The following is a 26,286-nucleotide window of genomic DNA, read 5'->3' on the forward strand; positions in this document are numbered from 1 at the left end:
CCAAAGAAGCAGAGGCTTCCTTTTCAGCGTCCTGCTTCCTGTGAAGCCCTTGAATTATCAGCTTTAAGGATACACAGATGACCAGTCCCTTTTGCCGTGTGTGTGTGTGTGTGTGTGGCTGTGACTGTACTGGGAGTGAGAAGGAGAAACTTTGTGTGTCTGTGCTAAGTCGGGATTCTTTGTGACCCCATGGACCGTAGCCCGCCGGGCTCCTCTGTCCATGGGATTCTCCAGGCAGGAATACTGGAGTGGGTTGCCATGCCCTTGAGTTCCCCTGAGCAGTGATCAAAGCTGTGCCCCCTGCATTGGCAGCATGGAGTCTTAACAACTGGACCACCAGGGAAGTCCTATCTAAGAATCTCCTACAAGTATCTCTACTGGATTTTTTGGCTTCCCAGGTAGCCCAGGGGTAAAGAATCTGTCTGCAGGAGAAGCAGTTTCAATCCCTGGGTCGGTAAGATTGCTTAGACAAGAAAATGGCAACCCACTCGTGTTCTTGCCTGGAGAATCTCATGGACAGAGGAGCCTGGCAGGCTACGGTCCATAAGGTCGCAGAGTGGGACACAACTTATTGAATGAACGTGCACTCACTGTTTTTGTTTTTCCCCTTAAAATGTGCCATATGAAGCTAGAAAGGCATTTATTGCATAATCACCCAAGTGATATCATGGCGAAGGAGGAGAAATTTCATTCTGCCTTTGGGCAAAGCAGTACATTTGAGGTTATCTTGCTGAAATCTCACATGTGGAATCTTTTTCTGCAGCTTCGAAATCGCTTGCCTTGGTTTCCACTAGACCTGCCTTGATGACCCCGGTGTTGCATTTTCATCCTGCAATTTCATTGGCAGAACTATCCCCAAGTTACAGGCAGGTTGGGTCCCAGAAGGCGTTCAAGATTTGAAAAAGACGTTCACAAATATACTAGGGATGAAGGTAAGGGTGCCAGGTGGGTGTCAGAGCTCCTGTGCTCTCAGGAGCCTCAAGCCTGCCCCTTGGCCAGTGCTGTGATCTCCAGACCCTGACCTCAGCTGAGGGTCACTCATGGGGTGGTGACCATGGCCCAGGCTGGGGGCTACTTCACACATCTTCTTTATCCACTCATCTGCTGATGGACATCTAGGTTGCTTCCATGTCCTGGCTATTCTAAATAGTGCTGCTATGAACTTTGGTCCATTATCTTTTTGAATCATGTTCTTCTCTGGATATATGCCCAGGAATGGGATTGCTGGATCATATGGTAACTCTGTATTCATTTTTTTTTTTTCCTGTATTCAGTTTTTAAAGGAACCTCCATACTGTTCTCCATAGTAACTGCATCAACTTACATTCCCACCAACAGTGTAGGAGGTTCCGTTTTCCCCCACCCCTCCTCCGGCACTTATTATCTGCAGACTTTTTAATACCATTCTGACTGGTGTGACGCAATACCCCATGGTGGTTTCGATTTGCATTTCCTTTTATTGGTGATGTTGAGCATTTTTCCATGTGGCCTGTTGGCCACCTGTATGTCTTCTTTGGAGAAATGTCTATCTGGGTCTTCTGCTGGTACATATCCCAGATCTTGGAGAAGTAAACGGCAAGCCACTCCAGTGTTCTTGCCTGGAGAATTCCCTGGACAGAGGAGCCTGGTGGGCCACAACCCATGGGGTGGCAAAGAGTCGCACATGACTGAGTGACTGAGACATGCCAAATCTTTATGTGAGGGCTTCCCTGGGGGGTAGTCCTCCCTTGGCAGAAGGTTGGGGACTAGGCTTCTGCAAGCACCACCTGAGGTCAGTGGATTGTTAGCCTGACTCCTGCTCCTCATGAGGGGGAGCTGTGGAAATCAGCTGTGGGGCTTTAGCCAGGCTTCTTCCAAACTAACTGGCAAAGTCCCCTTCATTTTCCAGGACACCTATGAGTGGTTTCCATTTCTCCAGTAAGCTGACTAAATGTTCCCCAAAGATGACAGGTCTGGATCCTGGAAAACCCGTCAACATTACCTTATTTGGAAAAAAAAGAAAAAGTTCTTTGCAGATGTGATTACAATAAGGATTTTGAGATGCAGAAGTGATAGTTGATTCTTCAGGTGGGACTTTAGGGCAATCACAAGAAGCACCTATAGCCATCTGAAGGTGGGAGGTGGGAGGACCAGAGTCTTTGCTAGCGCCTCCAGACATGTTATGGCCCCACTGACACCTTTTTAAAAAATGTATGTGTGTGTGCTCACTAAGTCGTGTCCGACTCTTTGCCACGCTGTGGACTGCAGCCCGCCAGGCTCCTCTGTCCATGGGATTTCCCAGGCAAGAATCCCGGATTGGGCTATTCTTCATTGGGCTGCGCCAGATCTTAGTTGTGGCTTGTGGGATCTTGGTTCCCCGACCAGGGATCGAACCTGGGCCCCCTGCACTGGGGGTGCAGAGTGTTAGCGGCTGGACCTCCAGGGAAGTCCCTTCTGCTGACACCCTGATTCCAGACTTCAGACCTCCCGAAGGGAAAGAATAGCTCTTCACTAGCGATGTTACGTTATTACTACAGCCCTTGGAAAGGTAAGACAGTATCGGGAAAGCATCTCAGATTCCACCTGCCTGAATGAAACTCATAATTGCCTCCCTTCAAGTGTGCGTCTGCCTGAAATTCCCTTCGGGAGCCCCTCAACTCAGCTAACTTCAGCCAAAAACCCAGGAAGTTGTTTTTGATGGCCTCCAACCCCCGAGATATACACCAGCCCTAGGGGAGGTGGGGTATGGAGACTCGGGACAGATTCAAAATGAACTCTGAGCTCATGTGCTAGGCTGCCACCAAGTCCTGATGCTCGCAACTTGGCCACAGAGAACAATCTTTTCTTTGCCCCTGGGGTCCCCACCTGAACCATCACCCCACCTCCTCTCAGCCAGCAGCATACTAGCTCAGTCATTCCTTCCAGGATGTGTTTTCAAACCTTTCAGAGGAAAAAAAAAGTGGATGAGAAGGAAACACAGAGGTCTATTTATTTCTTTTTTCTTTTCTTCTCTACTTGGATTTCTCTGATGCGGATGAACCTTTGGCAGGGAAAAGCCATTTTGCACGTTAATTGTGCCCTCATTGTTTCATGGAAGCTAATGACGTTTTCTTTATGGCCAGAGTGAATGTTTCATATTTCTTGCATCCTTTACATTCCTTCGCAAGTCCTCCCTGGTGCTGGACAAGTCAAAAGCCCTCAAGAAATACATGCTCATTGCCTACCTAATTAAAAGAAAAAAAAAACATTGAAAAATAACCAATAGCTTTCTAAAAATGTACTTTAAAATGCAAAAATGCTTGGAACTTCCCTGGCAGTCCATTGGCTACGACTTGGCACCAGGTCAGGGAACTACGATCCCAGGAGCCACACTGCCTAGTCAAAAAAAGAAATCAATGAAAACTTTTGCAATAGTAATTTCATCTAAGTACTCTTGTCTTTTTTAAGGACTATTGATCTGCGTAGTTAGGTAGTGCTTTATATACCTGTGTATGTATATTTTTTTAACCATCATGTATTTGCTCTGTGTGCTGAGTCGCTGAGTGGTGTCTGACTCTTTGCGACCCCCATGAACTGTAATCCGCCAGGCTCCCCTGTCCATGGGGATTCTCCAGGGCATAATACTGTAGTGGGTTGCCATGCCCTCCTCCAGGGGATCTTCCCGACCCAGAGATGGAACCCTCATCTCTTACATCTCCTGCATTGGCAGGCGGGTTCTTTACCACTGGCACCACCTGGGAAACTCACGGAGCTCTCTGGGGTCTCCTTTATAAAGCCCTAATCCCATTCTACAAGACCTTTTAGAACTAACACCCAAAAAAGATGTCCTTTTCATTATAGGAGACTGGAACACAAAAGTAGGAAGTCAAGAAACACCTGGAGTAACAGGCAAATTTGGCCTTGGAATACAGAATGAAGCAGGGCAAAGACTAATAGAGTTTTGCCAAGAGAATGCACTGGTCATAGAAAACACCCTCTTCCAACACCACCAGAGAAGACTCTACACATGGACATACCAGATGGTCAACACCGAAATCAGATTGATTATATTCTTTGCAGCCAAAGATGGAGAAGCTCTATACAGTCAGCAAAAACAAGACTGGGAGCTGACTGTGGCTCAGATCATGAACTCCTTGTTGCCAAATTCAGACTTAAATTGAAGAAAGTAGGGAAAACCACTAGACCATTCAGGTATGACCTAAATCAAATCCCTTATGATTATACAGTGGAAATGAGAAATAGATTTAAGGGATTAGATCTGATAGAGTGTGTGATGAACTATGGACGGAGGTTCATGACATTGTACAGGAGACAGGGATCAAGACCATCCCCATGGAAGAGAAATGCAAAAAAGCAAAATGGCTGTCTGGGGAGGCCTTACAAATAGCTGTGAAAAGAAGAGAAGTGAAAAGCAAAGGAGAAAAGGAAAGATATAACCATGTGAATGCAGAGTTCCAAAGGATAGCAAGGAGACATAAGAAAGCCTTCCTCAGAGATCAATGAAAAGAAATAGAGGAAAATAACAATGGGAAAGACTAGAGATCTCTTCAAGAAAATTAGAGATACCAAGGGAACATTTCATGCAAAGATGGGCTCAATAAAGGACAGAAATGGTATGGACCTAACAGAAGCAGAAGATATTAAGAAGAGATGGCAAGAATACACAGAAGAACTGTACAAAAAAGATCTTCACGACCCAGATAATCACAATGGTATGATCACTCACCTAGAGCCAGACATCCTGGAATGTGAAGTCAAGTGGGCCTTAGGAAGCATCACTACGAACAAAGCTAGTGGAGGTGATGGAATTCCAGTTGAGCTATTTCAAATCCTGAAAGATGATGCTGTGAAAGTGCTGCACTCAATACGCCAGCAAATTTGGAAAACTCAGCAGTGGCCACAGGACTGGAAAAGGTCAGTTTTCTTTCCAATCCCAAAGAAAGGCAATGCCAAAGAATGCTCAAACTACTGCACAATTGCTCTCATCTCACACGCTAGTAAAGTAATGCTCAAAATTCTCCAAGCAGGCTTTAGCAATATGTGAACCGTGAGCTTGCAGATGTTCAAGCTGGTTTTAGAAAAGGCAGAGGAACCAGAGATCAAATTGCCCACATCCGCTGGATCATCGAAAAAGCAAGAGAGTTCCAGAAAAATATCTATTTCTGCTTTATTGACTATGCCAAAGCCTTTGACTGTGTGGATCACAATAAACTGTGGAAAACTCTGAAAGAGATGGGAATACCAGACCATCTGACCTGCCTCTTGAGAAACCTATATGCAGGTCAGGAAGCAAGTTAGAACTGGACATGGAACAACAGACTGGTTCCAAATAGGAAAAGGAGTCCGTCAAGGCTGTATATTGTCACCCTGCTTATTTAACTTCTATGCAGAGTACATCATGAGAAACGCTGGGCTGGAAGAAGCACAAGCTGGAATCAAGATTGCTGGGAGAAATATCAATAACCTCACATATGCAGACGACACCACCCTTATGGCAGAAAGTGAAGAGGAACTAAAAAGCCTCTTGATGAAAGTGAAAGAGGAGAGTGAAAAAGTTGGCTTAAAGCTCAACACTCAGAAAACTAAGATCATGGCATCCGGTCCCATCACTTCATACCAAATAGATGGGAAAACAGTGGAAACAGTGGCTGACTTTATTCTTTTGGGCTCCAAAATCACTGCAGATAGTGACTGCAGCCATGAAATTAAAAGAAGCTTAGTCCTCGGAAGGACAATTATGACCAACCTAGACAGCATATTAAAAAGCAGAGACATTACTTTGCCAACAAAAGTCTGTTTCATCAAGGCTATGGTTTTTCCAGTGGTTATGCATGGATGTGAGAGTTGGACTATAAAGAAAGCTGAGTGCCAAAGAACTGATGCTTTTGAGCTGCGGTGTTGGAGAAGACTCTTGAGAGTCCCTTGGACTGCAAGGAAATCCAACCAGTCCATTCTAAAGGAGATCGGTCCTGAATGTTAATTGGAAGGCCTGATGATGAAGCTGAACCGCCAATAGTTTGGCCACCTGATGGGAAGAGCTGACTCATTTGAAAAGACCCTGATGCTGGGAAAGATTGAGGGCAGGAGGAGAAGGGGAAGACAGAATGAGATGGTTGGATGGCGTCACCAACTCAGTGGACATGAGTTTGGGTAAACTCTGGGAATTGGTGATGGACAGGGAGGCCTGGCGTGCTAACTCCGGGAGTTGGTGATGGACAGGGAGGCCTGGAGTGCTGCTGTCCATGGGGTCACACATAGTCAGACACAACTGAGTGACTGAACTGAACTGATCTGAACAGAAGCGCAGACTTGGAGCTGTGGCTCAAGAAGAAATTGTTGTCAATGGATCTGACCACCTCTGTGAGCCTTTCCAAAGAAGGTTTACAGCCAAGACTCTCAACACAGAAGCGTCTCTCTGAAGTCACCCATTCTGAGTTTGACAGCCCCAAAGAAATGTTTTCTTCCAACAGCCAGAGAGCTCAGAGGAGAATTCACTTCTGTAGATGAGGACTCAGCCTCTGGCTCTTCCTCCAGTAGATTTTAGAGCAAGGCAAGGGCTCCCAAGAGCCAGGACAGATGGGTGTTAACATACGAGATGTCCTCTCCAGGGCTGCTGTTAATTGCTCAGTCGTGTCCCACTCTATGTGACCCATGGACTGTAGCCCACCAGCCTTCTTGCCCATGGGGCTTCTCCAGGCCAGAATACTGGAGTGCATCGCCATGCCCTCCACCAGGAGATCCTCCTGGTGAAGGGATGGAACCCCGCTCTTCCGCATGGCAGGCGGATTCTTTACTGAGCCACTAGGGAAGCCCAATCAGGTATATAGTCTCTTCTAGTTGCCAGCACGAAACTTGGCCCTTCTCAGATATAATATTTTTAAAATTTATTGATTTATATTTTTTGGCTGCGCTGGTGTCTCCGTTACTGCTCTCGGGCTTTCTCTAGTTGCAGCAATTGGGGACCAGCCAGGAGAGGTGTGGGGTGCCATGTTTTTGGTGCAGGAGCTCTAGGGCCCTCAGGCTCAGCAGTTATGACCCACGACCCACGGGCTTAGTCACCTTCTGGCACGTGGCCTCCTGCTGGCCCTGTGAAAAAGGTGTTTCAGTATGCTTGAGCTTAAACTTAAAGGTACTTGACCCTATAATTTGAAACATACCAGGAAAATTCTGGAACTCCATCCTTCATTACATTTTATAGTTATACATCTGTTAGAACAAAAAATTAAACAATCTGTGCTCTATTTCATGAAGAGGATTAGCTACTGATTGAATCTCTTCCCTGGTGGCTCAGACAGTAAAGAATATGCCTGCGGTGTGGGAGACCCAGGTTCAATCCCTGGGTTGGGAAGATCCCCTGGAGAAGGGAATGGCAATCCACTCCAGTATTCTTGCCTGGGGAATTCCATGGCAGAGGAGCCTGGCGGGCTATAGTCCAAGGGGTGTCAAAGAAGCAGACACAACTGGAGGACGAACACATACAGACATAAATCTCTAAAAGTTGGTCCAATTCGCCTTGTTGACCGATGCTCTGCTTGTTGATAAGTGAAAGCAGGAACACTTTCATTTCACTTATCTCTGCTCTATCAAAGGAAATAAACCTTAGACTTGACAAGGTGGAACACACATTCCTGAGACTATCAAATGTCTAGGTTTGGATGCTCAGAGAGTCCAAAAGGATAGATGCTCAGTCTCAAGGCCTAAGCAATGAAGATGAATGTCCAAAAATTGAGAAAATCCACAGAATAAATGTGCTCTGTCTTTTGTTCTTTGTAGAACAAAACCAACATTCCTGTTGTTCGGTCACTAAGTCATGTCCGACTCTTTGTGACCCCAGGGATTGTAGCACACCAGGCTTCCCTGTCCTTCACTATCTCCTGGAGCTTGCTCAAACTCATGTCCATCCAGTCAGTGATGCCATCCAACCATCTCATCCTCTGTCGTCCCCTTCTCCTCCTGCCTTCAGTCTTTTCCAGCATCAGGGTCTTTTCCAATGAGTCAGCTTTTCACATCAGGTGATGCTTTCGAACTGTGGTGTTGGACAAGACTCTTGAGAGTCCCCTGGACTGCAAGGAGATCCAACCAGTACATCCTAAAGGAAATCAGTCCTGAATATTCAGGACTTATGCTTAAGGACTGATGCTTAAGCTGAAGCTCCAGTACTTTGGCCCCCTGTTGTGAAAAGCTAGATGCTGACAAACACACTATACTCTGGGAAATTCTGCCTGAGTTGTTAGTTATTAGAAAAGAAAGCTGTCACCAGCAGAAGTCTACATGGGCTCAATGTCATACTGAATGCTTCCCAAAGGGGTGCAAGTTGGTACATTTTGGCTATGCCTTTCATTCACAAGACAGACGTAATGTCACACCACGGATGGTTGACAGTCTTGTCATGATATGTGAAACGTGATACAGAAGCCTCCATGTGATGGGACCACAGACAGACGGGCTCAACTGTGTAATCCCAGGAATGTTGAAAGATTTATGAGGGGCTAAGAGAAGGGCACCTATCTGACAGCAGGCTTGGTGCTGTCTCTTGCAGCATGTTTATTAATGTCAATATAGACTGTGGCTTTATAAATATTCAACTGATGCTAAGCAGAAAGCAAAGAGGAACTAAAGCACCTCTTGATGAAAGTGAAACAGTAGAGTGAAAAAGCTGACTTAAAACTGAACATTTGAAAAATGAAGATCATGGCAACTGGTCCCATCACTTCGTGGCAAATAGATGGGGAAACAGTGGAAACAGTGACAGACTTTATTTTCTTGGGCTCCAAAATCACTGCAGATGGTGACTGCAGCCATGAAATTAAAGCTCCTTGGAAGAAAAGCTATGACCAACCTAGACAGCATATTAAAAAGCAGAAAGATTACTTTGCAGACAAGGTCTACCTAGTCAAAGCTATGGTTTTCCCAATAGTCATGAATGGATGAGAGAGTTGGACCATGAAAAAAGTTGAGTGCAGAAGAATTGATGCTTTTGAACTGTGGTGTTGGAGAAGACTCTTGAGAGTCCCTTGGACTGCAAGGAGATCAAACCAGTCCATCCTAAAGTAAATCAGTCCTGAATGTCCACTGGAAGGACCGATGCTGAAGCTGAAGCTCCAATACTTTGGCCACCTGATGCGAAGAACTTACTCATTTGAAAAGACCCTGATGCTGGGAAAGATTGAGGGTGGGAGAAGAAGGGGATGACAGAGGATGAGATGGTTGAGTGGCATCACTGACTCAATAGACATGAGTTTGAGCAAGCTCCAGGAGTTGGTGATGGACAGGGAGGCCTGGCGTGCTGCAGTCCATAGGGTTGCAAAGAGTCAGACACGACTGAACGACTGAACTGACTGAGTGAAGCTGGAAGGGATGCCTTATGTGAAGACGAAAAAAAAAAAGCTCAGCAGCATGATGTTTAGTGAGGATGTAGGTAAAATTACACCTGAATTCAAGGAATGACAGTATAAGCCCTCTGAGTGGCAGATGGGTGTTCAGACAACGATTACACAGTGAATGAAAATGTGATAGACCACAGCTGCTGTGATTTATGGAGACAAGGATTTCATGCTTTAGTGGACCGAGTGGTCTGAATTTCAGCCCTAGCTAAGATCTAAGGTTTAAATTGAGATTTTTTTAGTCAATACCAGCTTTCGGGCTGGGGGTGACCAGTGGGAGGGTGAGGGGAGCAGCACTGTGTTGTGAAAGTGAAAGTTGGACTCTTTGTGACCCCATGGACTGTAGAGTCCATTGGATTCTCCAGGCCAGAATACTGGAGTAGGTAGCCTTTCCCTTCTCCAGGGCATCTTCCCAACCCACAGATGGAACCCAGGTCTCCCCCATTGCACAGTTCTTTACCAGCTGAGCCACAAGGAAGGCACGGTGTTGGGACAGGGCACATCCAAAAACTGTAGGTGCATTTATATGGTCTTTCATCTTTTGGTTGATCGTGTGCTCAATCGCACAGCCTGTCCGACTCTTTGCGACCCCATGGACTGTAGCCCACCAGGCTCCTCTGTCCAAGGGATTCTCCAGGCAAGAATACTGGACCCGGTTGCCATGCCCTCCTCCAGGGGATCTTTCCCACCTAGGGATGAAACCTAGTGTCCGCGGCCTCTCCTGCCTGTTGTCCGGGCGCAGGAAAGGGCTGGGCTTCAAGCCGCCGCCCCAGCCAGACCTCTGGCCCCACGGGGAGCGCCACTCACCCCGCGCCCATCCCCCCAGGTCACAGCCCCGAGCTGCAGCCGTAGTCCGCAGCTTCCTACTCCCCGCGGGCGGGAGGAAGTCCCAAGCGCGCCTCCATCCAAGGCCCCCTCACCTCACCTCGGTGCACCCGCCCCTAGGATCCTTACACCCTCTGGGCACCTCGCGGCAGCCTAAGAGCGTCCCGCCCCTTGATCTGCAGCGGCGCGAGCCCCCAACAAACGCCCCCAACCAACGCGCGGGATCAGCTCTTCCCCCATCGCGCGCAGTGCGCGACCCTCTTTCCTGTGGGCGCGCCTCACGCCACGAGTCCCCCGTTTCCAGCGCGCACAGGCGCCCCCCCCCCCCCGGCACGCGTGGCCCCAGCCCCCACTTCGTGCGTGCGCGGGGCCAGCCCTTCCCCCGGCGCGAGCCCTACCTTTCCGACGCCCATGCCACGAGCCTCCTTTTCCTGTGTGCACTGAGTCCCCCGGCATGCGCGGCACGAGCCCTCACTTTTTGTGCGCTCGGCACCCCTGGCACACGCGGCACGAGTCCCCCTTCTTGGATGCGTGGCGGGAGCCGCCCCTTCTTGCGCGCGTGGGGCTCCCCGGCACGCGCCGCGCGAGCCCCCACTTCTTGTGCGTGCGCCACAGCGCGAGCCCCCCGGTTACTGCACGCGCGGGGTCAGCCCTCCACCAGGCACGCGCGGCGCGATCCCCTCCCTTCCTGCCCACGTGGCGCGGCGCAAGCCCCCTTTTTGCGCGCGCGGATACCCGCCACCCGCGGCGCGAGTCCCCCTTCCTTTGCACGCGGGGACCTCCGGCACGCGTGGCGCGAGCCCCTGCTTCCTGGGTACGTGGAGAGAGCCCCCACTTATTGCGGGCGCGGGGCCCCCTCGGGACGCGCGGAGCGAGTTCTCACTTTTTGCACGCGCGGGGTCAGCCCTCACCCGTGTGCGCGCGGCTTGAGCCCCCGACCCCAGCGCGAGCCCCCGACCCCAACGCACGTGGCATGGTGCGAGCCCCCCTTCCTGCGCTCGTGAGGCCCCCGGCACGCGTGGAATGAGCCCCCACTTCTTGCGTGCGCGGCAGAAGAACCCCACTTCCGGCGCACAAGGCACACTGCAAGAGGCCCCGGTTCCTGCGCCCGCGGGGTCAGCCCTCCCCCCGGCACGCGCGGCGCAAGCCCCCGCCTCCTGGGAGCGTGGCGCGAGCCCCCACCTTGCGCGGGCGGGCCCCCGCAGCCCCGGGACGGGTGTCCTTCCCAGCACACGGAGAGTTCCCCAGTTGAGGGCCGTGTTCCCTCAACTCCCAAGAAGGGGGTCCCCACTCGCGGGCCCCACGCCCTCAACGGCATGGAGGGGTTCCCATCCGCGGGCCGTGTGCCCTCAACCGCGTAAGGAGAGGTCCCACTCGCCGGCCGCGGGCCTCAACTGGGCATACAGGGGTCCCGACCCGTACTGCGCATGCCCAGGACACAGTCGGGTCCCAACTCGCGGGCCTGGCATCCTCACAGGCACACACAGGGGTCCCCACCCGCGTGTCGTGTGCCCTTAACTGCGCATGCAGTGGTCCCCAGCACTGGGCTGTGCGCCCTCAACCACACACTGAGGGGTCTGCACCTGCGTGCCATGCGCCCTTAACCGCGCACAGAGGCGTCCCCACGCTCGTGCAGTGGCCCTTAAGCACACACGGAGGGCTTCTCACCCGCGGGCGTGTGCCTTCCACCGCGCATGCAGTGGTCCCCACTACAAGGCTGTACACCCTCAACCGCTCAGGCAGTGGTTCTCACTGGCAGGCCGCGTGCCCTCAAGCACACACAGAGGAATCCCAGTTTGCGGGCCACGCACCATCAACCGCGCACGAATGGGTCCTCAAGGCTGTACGCGCGCCCTCAACTGCACACCAAGGATTCCCCACCCGTGGGCTCTGCGCCCTCAACCGCCCATGAAGTTGTCCTCACCACAAGGCTGTGCGCCCTCCACGCCCATGAAGGGCGTCCCCACTCGTCGGCCATGGGCCCTCAACCGCGCACGGAGGGGTCCCCACTCGCGGGCAGCGCGCCCTCAACTGGGCACGGAGGGGTCCCGACCCGCGGTATCCGATCCCTGAAAAATACACAGATGGGTCCCTACTGGTGGGTCTGGCGTCCTAATCCACTCATGGAGAGGACCCTACCCGTGGGTCGTGCACCCTCAACCGCGCACCGAGGGGTTCCCACCCGCGGGCCGTGCGTCCACCGCGCACTGCGGGGTCTGCACTCGCGGGCCGTGCGCCCTTAAACGCTCACGGAGGGGTCCCCACTCTAGGGCAGCGAGCCCTCAACTGGGCACAGAGGGGTCTCGACCCGCGGGTCGCACAGGGAGGGGTCCCCACGGCGTTACCCGCGTCCTGAAAATGCATAGATGGGTCCCCACTCGCGGGCAGCGAGCCCTCAATTGGGCATGGAGTGGTCCGCACTCGTGGTGCGCAAGCCCTAGAAAACGCACAGACGGGTCCCTACTTGCAGGCCGGGCGGCCTCACCCGCACAAGGAAGTGTCCCCACACGTGGGCCGCGCGCCCTCAACTCCCACTAAGGGGTTTCCTACTCACGATCCGCGCCACCTCAACCACGTAAGGAGGAATCCGCACACGCGGGCCTTGAGCCCTCAACCGCCCACGGCACGGTCCCCACCGAGGTATGGGCGCCCTGCAAAACGCACAGATGGGTCCCTACTCGCGGGCCAGGCATCCTCACCCTCACACGGAGGGGTCCCCACCGTTGAGTCGCCCGTCCTCAACCGCGCACGCAGTGGTCCCCACCTACGACGGGCCGTGCGCACACAACTACCATGAAGGGGACCCCACTCGCGGGGCACCGGCCCTCAACCACTAATAGTCGGGTCCCCACCTGCGGGCCCCGCGCCCTGAACCACGCACGCTCGAGTCCCCACCCGCGGGTCGGGCGTCCTCACTCGCACACCGACGGGTCGCCACCCGCCCGCGCGGGTCGCGCGCTCACCCAGGCAGCCGAGCACGTCGCAAGTGGCGGCGGCGCTCACTATGCGCACGGAGGGGGGGCCGCGGGCCGAGGTCGGTCGCGAGGCCCAGGCGACCTCAGGACCCGCAGGCCGGCGCCCAGGCCGCAGCTACAGGAGGCTGAGTGCCAGGCGGAGCGCGCCGCTGCCCAGGCATAGCGCGTGGAAAGCCCGCGGCTGGAAGCCCAGCGCGAGCTGCGTGGCGGCGTCCCGCGTGGGGCAGCAGAAGGTGCCGAGGCGCGGGGAGGCCATGGGTCGTGCTGGGGACGCGCGCGGCTCGGGTCTGCCGATCGGCCTGGGTCGTGTGCTGGACGCGGAGCCCGCGGGCAGGGGGCGTCATGTGTCCTGGGCCTCCCCGCGGCCCCCGCCCGACCCCCCGCGCTGGCAGAAAAGGCGCCAGGCTCGGTGAGGGCAGCGCGGAACGCCACGAGGCCTCACGAGGGTGATGCTTGGCAGCGAGGAGGAGGGGTGAGGGGCGGAGAGCTCAGGGTCGGGAAGTCCGCTCTCTCGCCCGTCAGCAGGCCTTCCCGGGGGGCGAGGGAGGTTAATTCTTCAGAACCGGGAGCCCTCAACAGTGCTGTCTCATCTTAACCCATCTCCCCCAGAAACCACGCGCTCTTGCCAGGTCTGGGTCTGTGACATCCATTTTGATCCATTGCTATTTCATAAACAGTGACTGAGCCGTGATTTGTATTAAAATACTGCCTTTCTATGGCCCCTCTTCACCAGGGAAATCACTCCCACAGAGCTAGGACTTTCGCTTGAAATCAAACCAGACTGGACACACACCCTTTCCTGCGCGCGCGGGCCAGCCTTTCCTTACCTCGGCGCGCACGGTGCGAGCCCCCACTCTTGCGCGCGCGGGGCCCCTCGCCACCTGCGGCGCTAGTCCCTCTTCTTGCGTGCGCGGAGCCACCCCCGGCACGCACGGCGCGAGACCCCGCTTCCTGGGCGCGCGCCGCGGCGCGTGTCCCCAGGTTCCTGCGCGGGCGGGGTCAGCCCTCCCCACCGGCGCACGCGGCGCTAGCCCCGCCCCTTCCTGCGCACGCGGCGCGACGCGAGCCCCCACTTCTTGCTCGCGCGGAGCCTCCCGTCACGCGCGGCGCAAGCCCCCCGTTCCTGAGCGCGCGGGGCCAGCCCTCCCCGCGGCGAGCGCGGGGCGAGTACGTCCCCTGTTTCTGCGCGCGCGGGGCCAGCCCTCGCCCGGGAGCGCGCGGCGCGAGCCCCCCCCTTTCCTGCGGCGCGGCGCGAGACCGCAGTTCCTGCGCGCGCGTGGGGCCAGCCCTTGACCCGTGCGCGCGCGGCGCGAGGCCGCTGCCTTGTGCGCACGCGGCGCGAGCATCCCCCTTTCCTGCGCGCGCGGCGCCACTCGAGTACCCTGGTTCTTGCGCGCGGGGGCCAGTCCTTTGCCCGGCACGCGCGGAGCGAGCCACTCCTTGCGCGCGCGGGTTCAGCCCTCCCCCGGGCGCGCCCGGCGCTAGCCCCGCCCCTTCCTGCGCTCGCGGCGCGACGCGAGCCCCCACACCTTGCACGCGTGGAGCCTCCCATCACGCGCGGCGCAAGCCCCTCGTTCCTGAGCGCGCGGAGCCGGCCCTCCCCCCGGCGCGCGCGGCGCGAGAACCACCCCCGCTTCCTACGCGCGCAGCGGGGCGCGAGCCCTCAGTTTCTGGGCGCGCGCCGCGGCGTGAGTTCCACCCCCCTTCCCGTTTCTGAGCGCGCCGGGTCAGCCCTGCCCCAGGCACGCGCGGCGCCAGACACCGGTTTCTGCGCCCGCGGGGCTAGCTCTCCCCCCGGCGCCCGCAGCACGACGAGAGTCCCACTTCCCGCGCGCGCGGCGCGAGCCCCCTGTTCTTTCGCGCACAGCGCGAGCCAAACCTCGTCTCATGCGCCCCGCCCCCTGCCCCCGAGCGCGCGCCGGGCCCCGCGGCTCCCCGCCCGCTCCCCTCGGGCCCGCCCCCTCCCCGCGGCTCCCCGCCCCCTCCCCGCCAGCCCGCCCCCTCCCCACGTTTCCCCGCCCCCTGCCCGCGGCTCCGCCCCCTCCTCGCATCTCCCCGCCTCTCCCCCGCTGTTCCGCTCCCTCCCTGCCGGCCCGCCCCCTCCCCGCGGCTCCCTGACCCCTCCCTGCGGGCCCGCCCCCTCCGGGACCGCCTTCCCCAGTGCGCAGCGCCGCGAGTCCTCCGTACTCCCTCGCGCCCCGGGTCGGCACTTTCCTTGCAAGTTGCAGCGCAAGTTTGTCCGCGGCCGGCGACAGGGGCGCCGAGAGCCTCCCTCGCTCTCGGCCGGCTGGGCTTCTCCAGAGCGTATGGGCACGGGTCAGGCGGCCCCGGGGGCCTGAGCGGCCGTGCCGCCTCTGCGCCCCGCGACATGGAGGGCGCCGAGCCCCGCGCGCGGCCGGAGCGACTGGCGGAGGCCGAGGCACGGACGGCCGATGGCGGGCGCCTGGTGGAGGTGCAGCTGAGCGGTGGCGCCCCTTGGGGCTTCACCTTGAAGGGCGGCCGCGAGCACGGCGAGCCGCTGGTCATCACCAAGGTGAGGCGGGGCGCGGGACTTGCATGGTGACAGCCGGGAGGTGGCCTCGGGGGGCGGGGGATTCGTCGAGGTCAGGAGCGCCGGGCGAGGGGGGGGTTTCGGGTGGCGCCCGGGGCCCGGGACTCGCGTTTGCCTGGGTCCCCTTAGAGAACGTGGGGCGCTGGGACCCGCCTTAGGTGTCTGGTCCGGGCGCCACCTGGGCCGCCCTGCTTTCTTTCCCAGCTCTTTTTGGCTCCCGGCGCCGCCGATAGTTCCATTGGCTCCTGTTTCGGATCTCTCCCCTCCCCCTCTTGGAAGGGGCCCGGCCCTCCGCTGTCACTCCCGGCCTTGGTAGTGGCGGCCTGTACCTGTGGGCCAGCCCAGTGGTCTGGGGGGAACGTTCCCACGTGCGCCGGGTGGACAGAGCCTGCTCCTCCTGTGTTAGCCTGTTTGGATGCTTGTTTCTGCACCCCGACTTGGACCCGCACCCCTTATCTCTAGGATGTGTGGGCGAGCAGCTGCCGGCAGGCCAGCTTCTCCATTCCCAAAAGCCCATCAATATTTACTGACGTTTGGCTTCCAGCCCTAGATCCGCGGCGCCCTGGATACTTGCAAAAAAAAACCTGAAAGTTTTCAGAGTCCTTTATAAAAGTGGGATTTGAGAATAAGTTGCTAGTGTGTGTGTCCATGGGGTCGCAAAGAGTCGGACACGACTGAGCGACTGAACTGTGTGTGTGTGTGTGTGTGTGTGTGTAGGGTTTACTTTAGAACTTTGACTTTTTTTGCCTCGAAATAGAAAACCCATATTGAGACTCAGCAGCCGAGCCTGTATAAACCCGTAAAAACACAAAACCAGTCCTTTGGTTTTCCCCTGGTTAAAACTGTCTGTTGGTCAGTTTCTCTTGGAAGGTCTGGGCCGCGCCATTCCTGGGGACAAAGTTCTCTTTAAAATGCAAAAAAAAAATTCTTGGCTCGCAGAAGGTTTTGAAGGTGACTTACTGTTTTTTTCTCTGCTTTCCTGCTTCACCGCGGCTGGAAGCACTGAACTGACTTCTAACCTGCCCCACCGGATTGCATTTAGGAGGTGGTGTGGCTTTGTTACCTAGATAACAAATGAGAGACCGGACTAATCTTTTTATTTTCTCTCATTTTTTTATGGTTATAAACTAGAGACTCTGAGGGCAAACGTGCACTGAATTTTTGTTGAACTGGGGGTTGAGGCTGTCTTTGTTGTTGTTAATTTCACCCAGGTGCAACCTATTAATGCATTGAATTCTTTGAAAAGTGGGAGGCAGCTTAGTGGGCAGACCTTGTGCAGATCTGGTGCTCCCTGCATACCTTACAGCATAGTAGCTTGAGCTTTTTAAATAATGAGTTTTACCAGACATTTTGGATGGTAAAGGTTAAAAAGATACCAGGTGAATCCCCCAAACCTTTAGAACTTTAGGTGTTTCTTTTAAAAAAGAGCACACGCAGATCCAATTCAAGCTGTCTTCCTCGGATCTGTCGTTAGAGCAGATCGAATAAGTGGTACAATATTGTTTAAGATAGCGTCTTGCTTTGGGGGCTTCCACTGGGTAAGAAAACTGGCCTAAAAATTCAGTTGTTTTACCGGAAGCTGGGGAAAAGGATTTCGGAGTACCTCCCCCTTTCTCTGTACCCCAAGTCGTAACACCCCTACCCCCGAGTTCTTAGTGGCGTTACATCTTCCTGTGCAAGAGGGCCCCCCTCTACAAACCGAAGGAGCAGTGCGGTAGAGCCTGTGGACACAAACCAGGGCCTGTGCAGACCACTGGGGGCTGTTGGCTCCAGATTTAGCCCCTGATGGGCTCTCCCGGTAGTTGCTACGGTTTGGGTGTGTGTTGCTGTGTGTGTCTTGGGTGTATGTGTGTGTGTCTGTGTCGTGTGTGTGTGTGTCTTGGGTGTGTGTGTGTGTCTGTGTGGCTAGACTGGTAGCGGTGTACACACTCTGTGTGTGTGTGTGTCTCTTTGTTGCTAGACTGGTAGCATTGTACACACTCTGCGTGTGTATGTGTGTGACTCTGTGTCGCTAGACTGGTAGCAGTGTACACACTGTGTGTGTGTGTGTGTGTGTGTGTGTGTATCTGTGTGTGGCTAGACTGGTAGCAGTGTATACACTCTGCATGTGTGTGTGTTTCTGTGTGTGTGTCTTTGTGTGGCTAGACTGGTGGCAGTGTACGCACTCTGCCTTTCCAGATCGTGCTTCACGGTTTTGCAGAAATAAAGCTGCTTGTGATTTTAACCTGACATGCTCCTATGTCCCTCCCTTAAACTGCTGCTTGGTTTTTATAGGTGTTATACTGTGACTGGAGATAATGTGGTTTCTTTGCTTAGAATGGAGAGGATTCAGGACAGTTTGGATGCCCGTGCTAAATTTCCATGCACACTTGTGTATATACATGAACATGAGCACGCTGTCACACGCGCATGTGTATTTCTTAACCACATGCTGTATTGTGTGGTATTGGCAGTGTTTCACCTGCTTGCATTTTCTCCTGGATTAAGTCATCAGTGATGTTTGCTCATGATCCAACAGCTGGTTGTTAACAACTAAAGTAATTAACTGTCACTTTATTAAAAGACGTTTACTCCTTGGAAGGAAAGTTATGACCAACCTAGATAGCATATGGAAAAGCAGAGACATTACTTTGCCAACAAAGGTCCGTCTAGTCAAGGCTATGGTTTTTCCAGTAGTCATGTATGGATGTGAGAGTTGGACTGTGAAGAAAGCTGAGGGCCGAAGAATTGATGCTTTTGAACTGTGGTGTTGGAGAAGACTCTTGAGAGTCCCTTGGACTGCAAGGAGGTTTAATCAGTCCATCCTAAAGGAGATCAGCCCTGGGTGTTCTTTGGAAGGAATGATGCTAAAGCTGAAACTCCAGTACTTTGGCCACCTCATGCGAAGAGTTGACTCATTGGAAAAGACTCTGATGCTGGGAGGGATTGGGGGCAGGAGGAGAAGGGGACGGCAGAGGATGTGATGGCTGGATGGCATCACTGACTCGATGGACGTGAGTCTGAGAAAACTCCGGGAGTTGGTGATGGACAGGGAGGCCTGGCATGCTGCGATTCATGGGGTCGCAAAGAGTCGGACACGACTGAGCGACTTAACTGAACTTATTAGGAAAGGATGGAGAAAAGTGTGCTCATTATAATGTCTTAAAAAATGAAAGTAGATTGTTGTGATGGAGACTGGAGAAACGTGTTTCACCACCAGAATTTGGATTAATCCAAGCTTTGAATCTTTTCTTTCCCAGTAGCTACTGAAACATCTCTGCTGCTGCTGCTAAGTCACTTCAGTCGTGTCCGACTCTGTGTGACCCCATAGATGGCAGCCCACCAGGCTACCCCGTCCCTGGGATTCTCCAGGCAAGAACACTGGAGTGGGTTGCCATTTCCTTCTCCAATGCATGAAAGTGAAAAGTGAAAGTAAAGTCGCTCAGTCATGTCTGACTCTTAGCGACCCCATGGACTGCAGCCTACCAGGCTCCTCCATCCATGGGATTTTCCAGGCAAGAGTACTGGAGTGGGGTGCCATTGCCTTCTCCGGAAACATCTCTAGGTCTCATTAAATAATGGGTCTTCTAATAGTTTTTTTTTTTTTTTGCATTTAAGAAATGCTGAAATTACATGGTTACATATTTAGAGCGCTGGGGTATTTTACAGCTCATTTCTAACAGAATCTGACTTGGAAGAAGCCTGATCCCGTGTAAGATGTATGATGATGAGTGTCTTGGTTGAAAGCCTCCTGGGAGTGTACAACTTTGAGCTGGAGGTGATACCAAGAACAAGGCCGGCTCAGTCCCTGATTTCCTGATGGAGTTTTATTAGCCCATTTTATAGATGGAACAGCCCTGAGGTCCCATCTTGAGAAGGGCCCTGAGGGTCAGATCTTGACCCTGCATATCTCTGCTGCTTCTCCAGTTGGAGACATGGGTTCGATCCCTGGGTGGGGAAGATCTCCCTGGAGAAGGAAATGGCAACCCACTCCAGGATTCTTGCCGGGAGAATTCCACGGACAGAGGAGCCTAGCGGGGCTACAGTCCACGGGGTCGCAAAGAGTCAGACATGACTGAGAAATGAAATTAACATCACCACCACCACCACCACGAGGGCTTTTCAGCCTTGGCACTTCTGATGTTCTGGGCTGGATCCTTTTTTGCTGAGTGGGGTGTGGGGGGCGTCCTTTCCTGTGTATTGTAGGGTGTCTAGCAGTAACTCTAGCCTGTACCCACTGGCAGTGTAACCCCCTCTCCCATGTGTGACAACCGAAAGTGTTTTGTACTGTCACGTGCACCCTGGCACAAAATCGCCCTCTCTAGAGCATTGCAGACAGAAATGGCAACCAACTCCAGTGTTCTTGCCTGGAGAGTTCCAGGGACGGGGGAGCCTGGTTGGCTTCTGTCTATGGGGTTGCACAGAGCCCACGACTCTATGGGGTTCTGTCTATGGGGTTGCACAGAGACACGACTGAAGCAACTTAGCAGCAGCAGCAGCAGCAGCAGATGAACTGTACGCCACTTTTGCTTTGAAAGGATTTTAGCTTGGAAAGCTGTGCTTTATTCTTCTTTTTGAAGGTGCTTGGGAGGCCCCTGGCCTGGCCAACCTGGGTGGGGAAGGCTGTTTTTTTCCTCGGTGCTGGCCCTGATAATAGGCTTTATTTACATAGTAAAACTCAAACAAATACTTGCTTCATCTGCATTTTTTGTAGCTGGAAAAAAGGAAATGGGAGCAGGAACTCCCGAGAGCTGAGTTTTATGGGCGAGCTGAGTTTTATGGGCGCTTGGCGGGGGCTGCTCCCTGAGGAACTGCCTTTTCTCTGGATTGGAGTCAAGGTTAAAGGGACCCTGACTCCCCCGGAGTGGCATTGTTGGAATCTCAAGTGCATACGTGGTGAGTTAAGTGAAAGTCGCTCGGTCGTGTCTGACTCTTTGTGACTGGACTAAACAGTCCACGGGATTCTCCAGGCCAGAATACTGGGGTGGGTTAGCCGTTCCCTTCTCCAGGGGATCCTCCCAACCCAGGGATCGAACCCAGGTCTCCCGCATTGCGGGCGGATTCTTTACCAGCTGAGCCACATAGAGTCAGTCCCCCAGAAAAGCAGCCAGCATGATTTGTAACCGTTCAGTACCTTGACACTGACTTGTAAGCTTGAGGTTTACCAGGTCTGGAAAAAAAACACAAAAGGCCGTTTTTTTGTGTGTGTGCAGCAGAAATAACATTCCTGCCCTAAGGAACTCCAGAGACCTTGACGTGTCTGCGTCTCTGAGGCTCTGCTCTGATGCGGGCCCTCTCAGGAGCGTTGTCAGTAGGTTGAGCGCTGCAGTTGGTGGGCGTTCCTCTCTCCATTAGGTCAGCAAGTGGAAGACTTGGGTGCGGCGGGGCGGTGGGGGGAGGTTGGGGGAGGGCCTGACTTCTGAAATGTCTGCGGAGGGGCTCGGATTCCAGAAGGGCCACCCGGGGGATTCACTGGGCAGCCCGAAGCGCGCCAGCTGGGTGTCAGCGGGCCCCCTGCGGCCTCAGGAATGTTTGTGAACCTCGGGAAGGAATGAAGCCTTGCTTCTCCTTCTCATCGCGTCTTAGATTCCCCTCCTTCCCCTTTTCCCTCCAACCGAGAACGCCGGAGCCTTTCCGTGAGCGCCCCCAGAAGAAAGACAGTCATCCGGGCCTTCCCCGGTCCCAGGGGCGGCTCCTTTGGGACCTTGATGAGTTTCAGGTTGCCTCTTGGGGACCAGGACCTCCTGGGGAGGTGCGGGGGCAGGGAGTTGGCCAGTGTGCCCCCTTTCCCGGGTCTCCAGACCCTTAAACCACTCGCTGGATGCAAGGCTATGTCTTTAAATGTCCTTCCTGGTTTGCAAGCCGAAGGCAGGCTGATGGGGGGAGAATCAGGACACACACTGGGGGGTCGGAGGGGGTGTGATTGGCCCACACACCCAGGTGAGTGATGTCCCAGTTCAGAGGTCCTCCTGATAGTGAAGGTTCAGAGCCATCGGCGGTCGCCTTGTGTCTGAAAGGGGCTGCGTTTTTTATGGGTTGTGCTGAGTCATGCTGATCGGTGACCGGGTGACCCCTGGGCAGGACAAGCTGTTGTCACTGATGCCCCCATATTTGCCCCCGCCAAGAGCCAAGCTCTTTGGCAATGACCGTTGAAGGTTTTGAAAACGGCATCTGTAGACGTGAGCTGTGAATTTTTTTTTTCATTAAAAAAAATTTATTTTAATTGGAGGCTAATTACTATGTTGTGGTGGTTTTTGAAACATGTATATTAGCATATGTGAAACAGATGACTAGTCCAAGTTTGGTGCGTGAAACAGGGCACGCAAAGCTGGTGCGCTGGGACAACCCAGAGGGATGGGATGGGGAGGGAGGTGGAAGGGGGGATTCAGGATGGGGGACACATGTACACCCATGGCTGATTCATTCATGTCAGTGAGCTGTAAATTTTGGTTTAGTCACAAGTCCTATCTGACTGTTTTCAGCCCCATGTACCACCAGGCTCCTCTGTCCGTGGGATTCTGCAGGCAAGAATCCTGGAGTGGGTTGCCATTTCCTCCTCCAGGGGATGTTCCTGACCCTTGGGATCGAACTTGCAGCTTCTGCATTGGCAGGCGAGAAATTCTTTACCGCTGAGCCCACCTGGGAAGCCCCGAGCTATGGATTGGGAGCTGATTTATCTCAGCCTCTCTGCATTTTGCTTGATGTCTGTGTTGAAGCAGAATCCCACAGCCCATATCCCAGGGCTCCATAGACAGAAAAGGTGGGTGGATGAGGGCTGGACACCCCCACCTTAGCTAGCTCGGGTACTGTGGTAGCCAGGGCAACTCCTGGGCAAGGTGAGGTCCTGGCCGCTTTGAGGCCAGCTGCAGTTTGTGTCTGTTCAGAGAAGAGTGGAGTTCCAAAGACACGTTTGTATTAAAAATTCACAGTGTGGTTTAAAAAAAAAAGGGGGGGTGAAGTCTCCCCCCACTCCCGTGCTGAAATACCTTTGCAGTTGGTAGACCTGCCTGCCAACTGGCCTTCAGGTGTGTCTTTCTCCGCCTGTGCCAGCCTCTGCCTCTCTGGGTCCTGCAAGTTCTCACCTCTGATCCTCATGACGTGTTTTCCATGTGGGGATGGGAAGTTGGGCAAAAAAACGGAGCTTTGAGGTGCAGAGGGTGGAGGCGGAGGGTGTGTGTGTTCTTCCTCTCCTAGAAATTAACTCAGCTTGTTATGTGTTAGTCACTCAGTATGTCCGACTCTTTACGGCCCCATGGACTGTAGCCCGCCAGGCTCCTCTGTCCGTGGGATTCTCCAGGCAAGAATACTGGGGTGGGTTGCCCATTTGCGTTGCCAGGGGATCTTCCTGACCCAAGGATCGAACCTACATCTCTTAAGTCTCCTGCATTGGTGGTCGGGTCCTTTAACATACTAGCACCAGCTCGGAATTCCCAACTCATCTTGACTCACTCATAAACCCAGAGGCTTCTAAGCATGAAAAGCTGTAAACTTGAGGTTTGCATCACGCTTCCCCACCGGGAAGGATTTTGCCCTTCCTGTTCCAGTTATGAGTAGTTTGGAACATGTCCTAACGTTCACCCTTCAAAAAAAGAAAAACGATTTTGCCCTAGAGCTAAATGTAGAAAGGAGAAGGAGAATGAAAGACTCATAAAAAAATTAGTGGTTCTCACCTTGTCCTAATGAGCTGGGATTTCTTCACTCACCTTTCTATTTCGCGGCCGAAGAAACTGGGCTCCCAGCTTGGAGACGGCTGGTTTTTCTATTTGGTGAAAGCGTTTTGGAGCGATCCTCTTGCCAAAGTTGTTTTGTGTCAGCGTGCAAATAAACCTGGGTCTGTGGATTTCTTTGGGGCCCTGGGGAGCTTTGCTCCTTGTACACTGGGCACAGTGTAAACAGCCAGCGAGATTATTTCAGGATTTGAAGGCTGAACAGACTTTTTATTCAGTCTCATTACCTCTTTTACTTTTCACACACCGCAGTCAGGCCATCCTTTGAGGAGACATTTCTGCAAGCCGAGCTCTCCCACGCTGAACCTTCCACCCACACGAAGGACTTTGAAAGCGCTCAGGGTTGCCTGGTTCTTTTTTTTTTTTTTTTTAAAAAAACTTGCCAGTGTCCCGGAGAGGGAGGGTGTAACTTGTGGAACAATTGTTTTCCTGTTACCTGGGTGGATCGGATATCTGCATGGCTCTGTGATACACAGAGCCTCTTGCATTGACCAGTAGGGATGTTAATTAAGGCCCCTCTTTGGGAGAACTTGTCTAAGTACAAGCACAGTAGGTTATCACTGAAAAAATAACTGGACTCATTTGATGAGGGTGAAAGATGAGAGTGAGAAAGCTGGCTTAACACTCAACGTTCAAAAAAACTAAGATCATGGCAACTGGTCCCATCAGTTTATGGCAAGTAGATGGGGGAAAAAGTGGAAACGGTGGCAGATTTTATTTTCTTGGGCTCCCAAATGACTGCTGACAGTGACTGCAGCCATGAAGTTGAAAGACGCTTACTCCTTGGAAGGAAAGCTATGACAAACCTAGACAGTGTATTAAAAAGCAAAGGCACTTCCCTGGTGGCCCAGTGGCTAAGACTCTGCAGTCCCAATGCAGGGGGCCTGGGTTCGATCCCTGGTCGGGGAACTGGCTCCTACATGCCATGACTAAGACCTGGCACAGCCAAATAAATAAATAAATCTCATTTAAAAAGCAGAGATATCACTTTGCCGTCAAAGGTCCGTATAGTCAAAGCTATGGTTTTTCCAGTAGTCATGTATGGACATAAGAGTTGGACCATAAAGAAGGCTTGATCGCTGAAGAATTGATGCTTTAAAACTGTGATGCTGGTGAAGACTCTTGAGAGTCCCTGGGACAGCAAGGAGATCAAACCAGTTCATCCTAAAGGAAATCAGCCCTGAATATTCATTGGAAGGATTGATGTTGAAGCTGAAGCTCCAGTCCTTTGGCCACCTGATGCGAAGAGCTGACTCAGTGGAAAAGACCCTGATGCTGGGAAAGGTTGAAGGCAGGAGGAGAAGGGGGCGATTGAGGATGAGACAGATAACATCATCGACACAATGGACATGAGTTTGAGCAAACTCTGGGAGCTGATGAAGGACAGGGTAGCCTGGCGTGCTATAGTCCAAGGGGTCACAAAGAGTTGGACACGACTTACTGAACAACAAACAACTTTATTTCAGGTTTGAATAAATCAGACTGTTGTGAAAAACCAGGATGTTCTGAATTGCACAGTCACAGTTTAAAAAAAATGTGGGCCTTTTTTTTTTTTTTTTAAATCTCCTGGCTATAAAGTTGGAGGCAGTATCTACTGCCTTGGTTGGGTGAATTGTAAAGAGTTGGGGTAGCTTCTAAAGTGACCAAGACTTTCAGATCAAAGGCGAATTGTGAAGGTCAAAGAGAACCCAGGCAGGGTAGATTACAGCCAGGGCTCTAAAGGCAACATTTTTACTTCTTCAGGAAGGAAAGGGCCGCAGTTGTTAGTGTATCTTTTTTGAGTTTTGTTTTTATTTTTTATCAAAACGGCTCTTGCACAGTTTAAATAATCAAATAGTTCTTCGGGGCTTGTTATTAAACCCAGCAGCTCCCCACTTGCCATTTCCTCTTCCTCCAGAGAAGCTGTTGAAACTTTTCAGCTGATTTCTTTGGGCATTTGCTTACATTCTGTTTTGCTGCTGCTTTTGTTTGTTCCGTTTCTGGGTGACTGTCGACTTCCCACTTGGGATGTGGTCTCTTTTCCATGCACCTCCTTCCCACCAAGTACACAGACACATATCTTGGGGCCCCCAACTTCCCAGTATAACTACGATCATAATTTTGGACAGAAGAGGGATTTTTTTCAGCCTTAGCACTGTTGACCTCTGGGGCCACATAATTCTTTGTGGTGGGCAGTGTCCTGTGCAGTGTGGGCTGGTGAATAATACCTCTAACATCACCCACGAGATGCCCACACAGACATCTCCATCTCCTGTAGGTGAGATGATCAAAAAAGCCTCGCCAGGTGTCCCCTGCCAGGGGGAGAAAAATCTCCCACTTTGAGAACCACCGGGTTAGCAGTTTTCACTGGGTATGGTTTTTTGAATGCCAGTGCCAACACTGCTGAACCTGGTGGTGGAAACTCTGAGTATTTTTTTTTTTGCCCTGCACGAAGTTTTCATTATCACCAAGGTTAACGATAAGTTTTGTTTCTTTGCCTAATTTCCTGAGTGCTTTATCATTAATTTATCCTCCTCATCTTCCCGAATTGCGAAAAATCGTTTTCTATAATCAGACACACAGGGGTGGGGGAGCGTTTTTTGAGACCTTTCTTTGTTTGAAAATGTCATTAACGTACCGTGACAGTAACAGGATTGCTGGGTGTAGAGGCCTGAGCTGGAGACAGTTTTCCCTCTGCACTTTCTTTGCAGCTGGTGTTCTCATCTCTGCTGGTGTGCAGTAATATTGGGAAGACAACAAGCCCTTCTGTCTCTTTATCCTTTGGGCTGGCTCTGATTTTTTTTTTTTGTCTTATTTTTCTCTTCTCTCTACTTTGGTTCATCTGGGGAGATGGCATGCAACCATGTTTTCCAAAGCACTGAGTTTTT

The 26,286-nt window shown here is 52.9% G+C and overlaps 2 protein-coding genes across 11 annotated transcripts in view; one reads left to right on the forward strand and one right to left on the reverse strand.

The window, feature by feature from the left end:
• The window catches only part of GPR143 (G protein-coupled receptor 143), a 49,300-nt gene extending 35,188 nt beyond the window's left edge, over positions 1-14,112 (reverse strand). The window contains exon 1 of the mRNA XM_086387925.1: positions 13,990-14,112. The gene's annotated coding sequence lies outside the window, so the exon portion shown is untranslated. The remainder of the gene's footprint in view (positions 1-13,989) is intronic.
• Positions 14,113-15,338: 1,226 nt separating this feature from the next.
• The window catches only part of SHROOM2 (shroom family member 2), a 152,850-nt gene continuing 141,902 nt past the window's right edge, over positions 15,339-26,286 (forward strand). For 7 of the 10 annotated variants that reach the window (XR_015159015.1, XR_015159017.1, XR_015159016.1 and 4 more), the window contains exon 1: positions 15,349-15,695. Coding sequence is in view for 4 of the 10 variants with exons in the window: in XM_086387887.1 (XP_086244013.1) it covers positions 15,531-15,695 (165 nt within the window). In the remaining 6 variants the exon portion in view is untranslated. Of the gene's footprint in view, positions 15,696-26,286 lie in introns of all 10 variants that reach the window. The other 3 variants (XR_015159020.1, XM_086387891.1, XM_086387890.1) reach the window with 3 other exon arrangements.

The sequence above is a fragment of the Bos grunniens genome, chromosome X, assembly GCF_055505025.1.
Source record: "Bos grunniens cultivar Pamir isolate PY7600 chromosome X, Bosgru_T2T1.0, whole genome shotgun sequence".
Lineage (NCBI taxonomy): Eukaryota > Metazoa > Chordata > Mammalia > Artiodactyla > Bovidae > Bos > Bos grunniens.